This window comes from Eulemur rufifrons, chromosome 14, assembly GCF_041146395.1.
Source record: "Eulemur rufifrons isolate Redbay chromosome 14, OSU_ERuf_1, whole genome shotgun sequence".
NCBI lineage: Eukaryota > Metazoa > Chordata > Mammalia > Primates > Lemuridae > Eulemur > Eulemur rufifrons.
The window spans coordinates 10,683,441-10,694,343 of record NC_090996.1 but is presented as its reverse complement, the minus strand read 5'-3'; the positions used below and the strand labels follow the sequence as shown (position 1 = coordinate 10,694,343).

The following is a 10,903-nucleotide window of genomic DNA, read 5'->3' as shown; positions in this document are numbered from 1 at the left end:
CTAATTTTTTCTATATATATTTTTAGCTGTCCATATAATTTCTTTCTATTTTTAGTAGAGATGGGGTCTCGCTCTTGCTCAGGCTGGTCTCGAACTCCTGAGCTCAAACGATCCGCCCACCTCGGCCTCCCAGAGTGCTAGGATTACAGGCGTGAGCCACCGCGCCCAGCCCACTACGATTCTTTAAGTCTGCAGAGCAAGCAGTTCAAAAGGGAAGATCAACATAAAGTGGGGAAGAGCAAGAATGAGCTGGAACCTAAAACACAAACTGGTCTTTCTTTTACTGTGTCCAACTTTGAAGATATGGGTATCCCTGCTAGAGGGACTGACACCAGTACTAAACACACACTTGGCTCAGGAATCAAAAAAACTGAAGGATGACCCAGGGGAAGGCTGATTCCCCATGCCAACAAGGTGAACCGGCTGATAGGTGACAAAAGTACATGAGCTGCAGTAGCACCTAGTGTCCCTGCACCACCCTTTCCGGTATAAAACTGTAGAGCTGCTTCACGTCTGCCCTCCAAAACTTACACAAACATGTCTTTTTTAGACTCCTTTAACCAGGAACAAATAGGAAAGGAAATTCTGAGAAACATAGTTCAGTTTAACAGAGTTGACACATTACAAAATCACCACTGTCTGCCCCTTGTCAACTTGGCACCCACACAGACCTCTCTAAAACGTATTTACTATCAAAATAAAGCCTACATTTTACACATAAGTTATCACTAGAGAAATATGAAGCCTGTAGTGCACTGAGGATAACCACAACAACAGTAAACTTTAAACCTAGCCCAACTCCTGACTATAATGACACACCACCACCAACACTATGTACTATGATATAGCAGAAGGAAAGGCACACTCATCTCCAACCATAATAATATTTATTTAAACATCTGTTTATACAATGTGTCTGGCTTTCAATGAGAAGAAAAAATTAATAATTGTACAGAAAGACCAAAAAACACAGTCTAAAGAGATAAAGCAATCATTAAAAACCCAGACTCCTATGGCATAGATGTTAGAACTATCAGAAAGGGAATTTAAAATAACCATGATTAATATGATCAAGGACTTAAGGGGAAAAGTAAACAACATGCATACTCAGATAGCTAATTTCAGCAAATAGATGGAAACCATAAGAAAGAATAAAATGGAAATTACAGTAATAAAAAATATAATAATAGGGATGAAGAATACCTTCACTGGGTCCATTATTAGACTCAACACAGTTGAAGAAAAAAGATCAATAAACCTAAAGGTAAGTAAATAGAAATTACTGAACACAAAGATAAAAAAGAGTGATAAAAACAGAGCAACCAAGAGCAGTGGGAAAATATCAACTATCAAATCAGGAAATAATGGCTGAGAATTTCCAAAATTAGTGAGAGACATCAAACCAATTTAAGGAGCTCAGAGAACATCCAGCAGGATACCTTTCTTAAGATATAAGAAACCAAAGTTAAAATTAAGAAACTAAGCTTATTACATTCAAACCTCTGACAACCAAAGACAAAGAGAAAATCTTGAAGGCAGCCAGAGAAAAAGGACACATTATCTACAAGGGAAAATGATAAGTACTGTAGCAGCCTTCTCCTCAGAAACCATGCAAGCGAGGAGATAGTGCAGTTATGTCTTTAAAGTCTTAACAGTGTCTATTCCTCTGGAACCACTTCTGGTACCAAATTATCCCAAAATTTAGCAACTTTAAAAATTAGCATATTATCTCATACAGTTTTGGTGGGTCAAAAATTTAGGAGTGGCCTGACTGGATGGTTCTAGCTCAGGGTTTCTCATAAAGTTACAGTTAAGATATTATTCAGGAGGATAATTATATGGTTTAATTTGTTAATGTGGTATATAGCATTAAGCCCATATGAGAATCTCTGTTTCCCTGGCAGTGAAAGCACTAATAACAGGAATAATGGTTAAAATTATATGGCAGTGAAAGGGGTTGATGTTGGGTCAGGCTGAGTATATGGGTAGTTTATTTCCTCTTTTTAAGGGTTTCGTAATACCTTGTAGTTAAAAGTTACCAAGAGCACTGCCCAACATCTGCAGCTGATCTACCATTTCTGAGAGTTTTATTTATTATATATCTTACTTCAGAGAGGTGTACCCTTGACTTCCTCTTGAGGTCAACGGTGCAGTCAGTATTTCCCAGAGGGAGAAGACTGGTTCAGTTTTCCTCCATCCTTTGTTTCCTGTCATAAGACCTTCCACACCACCACAGATGCCTTCTCAACACTGCCTCTGATGTATAAATAACTTTAGGATCCCATTGAGAATATTCCCCTTTTCTGGTTGGGTTGCACTCATGTGGGACCTGTCAGAATAGCATCACAAAGGCTTTGAAAATTGAACTAACATTGGAATCGCAACCCTCAGAAGGCTGGTCAGAACTTGTGGCCTGAACCCAACTGGGTTAGTTGCCTATTAAAACATAATGTCAGCATTCCCCACAGAATTTAAACAAGACCAAAAGCATCATAGTAATATTCAAAATGTCCAGAATACAATACAAAATTGATTGGCATATGATGAACTAGGAAAATCTCAACTCACACTGGAAAAAGAAATCAACAGATGCAAACTATGAGTTGCCACAGATGTTAGAATTGTCAAAGACTAGAAAGCAGCTATTCAAATGGAAGGATACAAAGTCCCAGAAAAGAAATAGAAGATATAAATAATAATCATATGGAAATTTTAGAACTGAAAAATACAAAAACCATCATCACTTTGTATCGAGGGTACATACTATCAACATCACTTATCATGTTAATGTTAACCTTGATCACCTGGCTGAGGTAGTGGTTGACGGTTTTCTCCCCCGTAAAGTTATTTTCCCCCCCTTCCCCAGTTTTACTCTTTAGCAGGAAGTCACTATGTGCAGCCACACCTAAAGAGTGAAGAGTTATGCTTCACCTCCTTGAGAGGGGATATTCTTCTGCATGAGAAATTTGTCAATTATCTCCAATTTATTTATTCAATTATTTATTTATATCCGAATGGACTCATGGATTCTTATTTTATACTTTGGGTTATAATCCTGATATAGTTTAGATGTTTGTCCACTCCAAGTCTCATGTTGAAATTTGACCCCCAGGATATTGGCGGTTGGGCCTAGTGGGAGGTGTTTGGGTCATGGTGGTGGATCCCCCGTGAATGGTTTGGTGCTGTCCCCCTGGTGATGGGTAAGTTCTCCCTCTAGTAGTTCATGGGAGAACTGGTTGCTTAAAAGATCATGGGCACCGGCTCTCCTCCCCCCTCCCTGTCTCCCTTCTCTTCTCTTCTCTTCTCTTCTGTTCTCTTCTGTTCTTTTTTTCTTCTCTTCTTCTCTCTTCTCTTCTCTCTCTTTTTCTCCCTCTCTTGCCATGTGACAACACCTGCTCCCCTTTTGTCTTCTGTCATGATTGGAAGCTCCCTGAGGCCCTCACCAGAAGCAGGTGCTGGTGTGCTCCTGTAGTCCCAGCTACTCGGGAGGCTGAGGCAAGAGGATCGCTTGAGCCCAGGAGTTTGAGGTTGCAGTGAGCTATGATGACATCACTGCACTCTACCCAGGGAGACACAGTGAGGCTCTGTCTCAAAAAAATAAAAAGAAAAAAAGAATAAACATACAGATCAATGGAAAAGAACTAAGAGTTCCACAATAATTCCATACATCTATGATCGATTGATTTTCAACTAGGGTGCCAAGACCCTTCCCTATTCAATGAGGGAAGAATAGTCTTTTCAAGAAATGGTACTGGGACAACTGGATATGAACATGCACTAGATAAAGTTTGACCCTTATCTTACACCATACACAAAAATTAACTCAAAACCAATCTTAGACATAAATGTAAAAGTTCAAACTATAAAACTCTTAGGTGGAAACATAGATGTAAATCATCATGGCCATGAATTAGACAACAGTTTCCTAAATATGATACCAAAATCATAAGTAACAAAAGAAAAAATGGGTAAATTGGACTTCATCAAAATTTAAAACTTTTGGCCGGGCGCGGTGGCTCACGCCTGTAATCCTAGCTCTCTGGGAGGCCGAGGTGGACGGATCGTTTGAGCTCAGGAGTTCGAGACCAGCCTGAGCAAGAGCGAGACCCCACCTCTACTAAAAATAGAAAGAAATTATATGGACAGCTAAAAATATATACAGAAAAAATTAGCCGGGCATGGTGGCGCATGCCTGTAGTCCCAGCTACTCGGGAGGCTGAGACAGGAGGATCGCTTGAGCCCAGGAGTTTGAGGTTGCTGTGAGCTAGGCTGACGCCACGGCACTCACTCTAGCCCGGGCAACAGAGTGAGACTCTGTCTCAAAAAAAAAAAAAAAATTTAAAACTTTTGTACATCAAAGAACACTCTCAAGAAAGTGAAAGACAAGCCACAGAATAGGAAAAAATATTTAGAAATCATATATATGATGAGTATCTAATGCCCAGAATATATAAAGAGCTCTTACAATGCAACAACAAAAATACAAATAACCCAATTTTAAAATGGGCCAAGGATTTGAATAGACATTTTTCAAAACAAGATATAAAAATGTCAAAAAAAAAAAACACATGAAAGATGCTCGACATCATTAGCCATTAGGGAAGTACAAATCAAAACTACAATGAGCTATGACTTCATACCCACTAGGATGGCTAGAATTTAAAAAAAAAAAAAACACTAAATAACAAGTGATGGTAAGGATGTGGCTAAATTGGAACCCTCACACATTGCTGGTTGGAATGTAAAAATAGGGCAGCTTCGGTGGAAAATAGTTTGGCAGTTCCCCAAAAGGTAGATTAGACATAGAGTTTCCATATAGCCCAGAAATCTACTGCTGGGTATTTACCCAAGAGTACTGAAAACATATGTTCACACAAAATTTGATACACAAGTGTTCATAGCAATATTCATAATAGCAAAAAAATGGAAACAATCCAAATGTCCACAAATTGAAGAATGGATAACATACCAAATGGTATACCAAAATATGGTATATTCTAACAATGAAATAACATTAAACCACAAAAAGGAATGAAGTTCTGATACATGGTACAACATGAACCTCAAAAATATTAAGCTAAGTGAAAAAAGCCAGACACAAAAGACCACTATTGTATGATTCCATTTACATGAAGGTGTAGGAGAATCCACAGAGACAGAAAGTAGACTTTTGGGTGCATATGTTTGGGGAGAAATAAGAGGTTGAGGATAATCGTTAAAGGGTATCGGGTTTTTGTTTTTTTGAGTTGATGAAAATGTTCTAAAATCAATTGTGTTGATGGATACACAACTCTGTGAATATACTAGAAATTATTTAATTGTATACATTAAATAGGTGGATGTTATGGTATATGAATCCTATCTCAGTAAAGCTGTTTTTCAAAGGGTGAAATAAGGAGAAATTGTGCATGATGGCATTTGCTTTTTTCCTTAGTCACCTTGGCTGGGATCTGACTAAAGTAGATAATGGATGCTTATGAAACATTCCTGTGGCAGGAGTAAAACTTATTTTTTCCCTAGTTGCCAAACCATCACTTGGTGAACTAATGTCTTTCCTTAGAGATGAGCCTGCCTAACTTACTTGGGCATCACTTGGGATTCAGAAGGAGAAAACAAACCAGGTAACTGCTCTTTGCTGAGACTTTGAGGGCAAGGAAGAACTGAGGAGGGGGTGGGGTTCTGTAAAAAGGTGGGTGAGTAGAACACTGTCCAACAGAAATGACTGAGGGACGCAAGAAGCCTGATATTCAGATTTCAGTTATCCGCTGAATCACACTGTGATATAAACCTCTCTTGCTCTTACTCTCGAATCAGCAGTATAACAGCCTTTTCTGTGTTGTAGTGGGGGTTGTGAGTTTAAAAAGTAGGGACTTGGTCCTGCATTTGAGTTGCTGCTGTGCTGGAGAACAGCTGCAGGGCACCAAGTGGAGAATAAGAATGAAGCAGAAATCAGAGCTATCAGTGGGCAAAGGGACATAAGCCCCTGAATTCACAGTAATCTTCCTAAAGTATGTGGTTGGGCATTTGAATAAATCTTCTCTAGATATTAAGGGACATTGGGTTATACATGCTTGAAAGGCCAGAGTTTCCAGCTATAACATATGCTGCAGGGCTGAAGAACACTCATAGGTTGCAGGACTTTGGCGCTGGGAAAGCAGACAATGTGGAACAACAAAAAAGAGATAAATGAGTCACTGAGGCAGTAAGGATCATTGTCTTCAGCAACAGGAATACCAACACAAGTCGTCAATATTTATTGAGCAGGGCAGGGGAGAGTCATGGTTTATGGAGGCTTCTGCTGGCTGCCTGTTGAACCGAGCCCATGCAAATTGTGATGTTGACACCAGAGAATTTGAGTAAGAAGGTACAATCAGGAACTCTTCAAGGAAATGCTTTAGACAGTATGGCCCACCATGGCCCTTAGAGATCCTTCAACAGCCTCTAATTTGTCATGGACATGAGTCCCCACTCCATGGATGTTGGGAAGAAGATCCAATCATAGGGTTTCCTTCAGACAAGCCAGGTGTCTTCATAACTCTGCAAAGTAGAGAACCAAGCAGAAGCTGAGATTTTTCCTAAGTGTAAAGAGACCTAAATGGAAATTCAGGAGGTACAATGGACTAGCACTGTCTTCCTGGTTCACTGGAAGGAATCATCAAATTGAAAGGGATGGACTTTGGGAGATGGGTGGAGAGCAGCGGTCAGAATACATCTGCCTAGAACCTGATTATCTACTTTGTAACATGCAGAAGTTGTACTTCCCAGAAGGGTGAGTGACCCCCCCCCCCAAAAGGAGGTCATCAGGACAGAGACATCAGTGGCAGGAAAAGAGAGTATCCTTCTCACCTGCTTCTCGAAACTGCTCTTTGGTTTCCACCACTGGAAAGCTATCAGTTGGTTCCTTGTGTCTTCTGGTGCTCTCTGAAGTTGGGCGGTAGTTAGAGGAGGAAGATTTGTGCTTCTGGATCTTCCACCATCTCCCCAAACCCAGAAGCACAAGCTCCAAAAGAGTAAACAGGAGACAGAACCCACTGACCCCAAACATGGTCTTTAGGAAGATGGTCTTCTCAGAGGGGCGGGACAGAGTACAGGTTATACTACCAAGGCACGGCTCTCGACGACATGCAAAGGAGCTGGGCATCTGGAACCCATACAGATGGTACTGCCCTCCCAGGGCTGCCCCCTCAAGGACCAGTCGAGCCCCCAGCTGTGCCATATAGGCCCAGAGCAGCCGGGGGCTTCCAGCCCCTGGGGCACCTCTGCCACTCTGCCCTTCGTGGAGCAGGGTCTCCTCCTCCTTCTTTACCTTTCCTGATTCTTCCCAGTGCCAGATCACATGATACAGGGTGAAACCCATGTAGAGGGCACTGGGAACAGCCACCAACATGACCTGGAATGTCCAGAAGCGCAGTGGAGAGAGGGGATGGAAGGCATCGAAGCAGGCAGCCTTGCAGCCCGGCTGCTGGGTGTGACACACGAATTCACTCTGCTCATCGCCGTAGACGCCAGGCCCACTGGCAGCCAGCAGCACAAGACGGAATCCCAGGAGAACGGGGAGCAGGAGGCGCCCCACCGGGGTGGAGTGCCCAGCCTCCTCAGCCAGCAGCTGCCGCAGGAAGCTGCCAGACATCCTGCTATGGAGCAGAGGACAGTAATCAGTCACTGCACATGTGTCGCTCACTGTCCTTTAGAGGGAGCTGCAGTCCACCTTGTCACTCCCAATCCAAGGATGGGGAGGCAAGCCTATTTGCTCCTCCCCAAGGATCTGGTTGATCAAATACCAAGACTCTGATTGCACCTATTTACTAGTTAATGAAATCATCTATGTAAAATAATAATAATGAGTGTGCAGGGGTGTGGCTCTCTGTCTTCCGCCCTCCTCTTCTGTACTGCTGGAGTGGAGAGGAATTCTCAGGTAGAGACCAGGGTCCGTCTTTGTCTCATTCCTTCCCTCCCTCCCTCTCTCTCTTTCCCAAAAGCTACATGTCTAACAGCGCCATGGTAACAAAATCAGTGCTGACACAGGGAGGGAACGTGCGCGCGCGCTCTCTCTCTCTCCCTCTCTGTCTTCTTTTCTTTGCCTCCAATGCCCTCGGGCACACACAGTGTGTCTGGATGGGTCTCTACTCCTCTACTCCCACGAGAGCGAGAGCGGTGAGATTGAGATGCAGTTAGGTTAAAGAGTTAAACGGGTATGGGATGAAATGAACAGGACAAGTGTCAAGGCTTGCTTTAGTCTGATGCTCTTGTAAGGCCTACCTTACAAGCTTACAAAAAAAGAGAATATTTGGAATGTAACCCAGTAGAATTTACCAGAATTAAATGCCATGGGCTTTGGGGCCAAAGCCAGAGCTGACTGGATAGAAATTGAAAATCTGACTCCCATCTGCCATTGTTCTTTGGGCATTTATCTCACTTGTGGTAAGAGTGACCACAGTCAGGGACAGGCTTCAGAAATTCCCTGGACAAAAATATCATCATGCAGCAAGCCCAAGTTCACCACCTTCATCTCTATCCCAATCGGCAGCCTTCCCCAACGCCCAGCAGCTCTTTCGAAACATCATTTAGCACAAACCCTCACACACCTGGTTCCTCTCATTCTCAGACCATGTGGTGTGGTCTCAATGTTGGTGTCCTCCCAAAATTCATATGTTGGAACCAAATACAGTCATTCCCCCCTTATCTTCAGTTTCCCTTTCCATAGTTCAGTTACCCACAGTCAACACAGTCCAAAAATAGTAAGTGGAAAATTCCAGAAATAATTCATAAATTTTAAGTTGTGCACCTTTCTGAGTAGGTGACAAAATCTCACGCTGTCCCTCTCCATCTCACCCATGTGAATAATCCCTTTGTGCAGCATATCCCCACTGTAGATACTCCCCACCTGTTAGTCATGTAGTCGTCGTCTGTGTTATCGATCGACTGCCACAGCATCACAGAGCTTGTGTTCAAGTAACCTTCATTTTACTTAATAATGGCATCAAGACACAAGAGTAATGATGCTGGAATATTGTTATAATTGTTCCATTTTATTATTCATTATTGTCAATCTTTTACTGTGCCTAATTTATAAATTAAACTCTACCATAGGTGAGTATGTATAGGAAAAACATATAGGATTTGGTACTATCCATGGTTTCAGGCATCCACTGGAGGTCTTGGAATGTATTCCCTGTGCATAAGAGGGGACTGTTGTACCCAGTGTGATGGTATTAAGAGGTGAGGTTTTTAGGGGGTGTTGCTATAGAGGAATACCAAATACTGGGTAATTTATAAAGAAAAGAGGTTTATTTAGCTCATAGTTCTACAGGCTATATAAGAATAATGGTGCTGACATCTGCTCAGCTTCTGGTGAGGGCTTCCTGCTGTGTCAAAACATAGCAGAGAAGATCAAAGGGGAAGGGGGCACGTGTGAAGAGGGACCAAACCCTGGCTTTGCAATAACCACTCCCAAGAACCAACTCAGTCTCACAAGAGCAAGAACTCACTCACCACCGTGAGAATGGTACTAAGCCATTCATGAGGGATCCTCCCCCATGACCCAAATACCTCTCACTAGGCCCCACCTTGCAACACCACCACGCTGGGGATTAAATTTCAACATGAGATTTGGTGGAGACAAACCAACCATATCCAAACTATAGCAGAAGGTCCTTATGTCCTATCCTGAATGGGATAAGAGCCCTTCCACCATGTGAGGACACACAGAAGCCACCATCTATGAAGAACAGGCCCTCACCAAACACCAAATCTGCTGGTGCCTTGATCTTGGACTTCCCAGCCTCCAGAACAATGAAAAATAAATTTCTGTTGAAGGATGGGCACGGTGGCTCATGCCTGTAATCCCAGCTCTCTGGGAGGCTGAGGTTGGAGGATCACTTGAGCTCAGGAGTTTGAGACCAGCCTGAGCAAGAGCAAGACCCCATCTCTACTAAAAATTAAAAAAAAAAAAGAAGTAAGTTTTTGTTGTTTATAAATTACCCAGTCTAAAGTATTTTGTTATATAATAGCAACTCAAACAGGAAGACAACATGCAAACCTCTTATTCCACAGAGAAAATAGAGACTCCTTGATGTGAAACCCCACAGCTACCACTTTCTCTTCTCTTCATATTTACTTCCTTCTCCAATATCTTAGAGAAAAAGGTGTACCTACACTTGTCCAAAGCTACTTTCCCATCCAAGTCTGTGTCTTTGGGTCTCTCCTTTCCTGCTTCTTCAAGGATTTGATCCCCCATTATCTTCCCTATACTTCAGACTCCCCCTGTTTCCTCTCTGTGAATATGCTTAGTTATCTCCCTTAGCTCTACTAATAATAACCTGGGTTTCTAAATTACCATGGCAGCAAATGAGACATGCCTCATTTGTTTCATATCAGCCTCCCAATTATAATACCCAGAAATATGCACAAAACAATTTTCAATTGGCATCAGTGTCATAAACTATACATGAGAGCAAACCATATGCCAAAGCTTAGGCAAAATGGTCACTTCTGTGTAGCCAGAGCAACGGAATGAGATGCTCCCAAGGAAATGTTATGTAAGGGCTTCAGTTGACCAGAGAAATATGTTGCCATCCACCAACCGTAAGAGAACATATTTGAGCTACTAGGAGTCAGACTTTGAACCCCTGCCCGCCACTCAGTCCCTGTCTTTCTGCCTCTGTCATACACTGTGAAGATTCAGAGGTATATTAGGCCACTGAAAATTCTATTCTATAAAATTGGGTTACTGGCCAGGCATGGTGGCTCACGCCTATAATCCCAGCACTTTGGGGAGGCCGAAGCAGGAGGATCACTTAAGCCCAGGAGTTCGAGAACAACCTGGGCAACAGCGAGACCCCAGTTCTATAGCCAGGTATGGTGGGCATGTGGTATGTGCCTGTAGTCCCAGCTACTCGGGAGG

At 42.5% G+C, this 10,903-nt stretch overlaps 1 protein-coding gene across 1 annotated transcript; it reads right to left on the bottom strand.

Moving 5' to 3' along the window:
- Window positions 1-6,518: 6,518 nt before the first annotated feature.
- GJC3 (gap junction protein gamma 3) lies at window positions 6,519-7,630 on the bottom strand. The gene is made up of 2 exons (XM_069486502.1): window positions 6,847-7,630; window positions 6,519-6,537 (listed from the first exon to the last, which is right to left on the bottom strand). The coding sequence occupies exons 1-2, from the start codon at window positions 7,628-7,630 to the stop codon at window positions 6,530-6,532; spliced, it is 792 nt and encodes a 263-aa protein (XP_069342603.1). The 3' UTR covers window positions 6,519-6,529.
- Between the last annotated feature and the right edge of the window lie 3,273 nt (window positions 7,631-10,903).

Bases quoted from the DNA above. Each gene is read 5' to 3' on its own strand.
- GJC3 (XM_069486502.1), bottom strand. From the start codon at position 7,630: ATGTCTGGCAGCTTCCTGCGGCAGCTGCTGGCTGAGGAGGCTGGGCAC.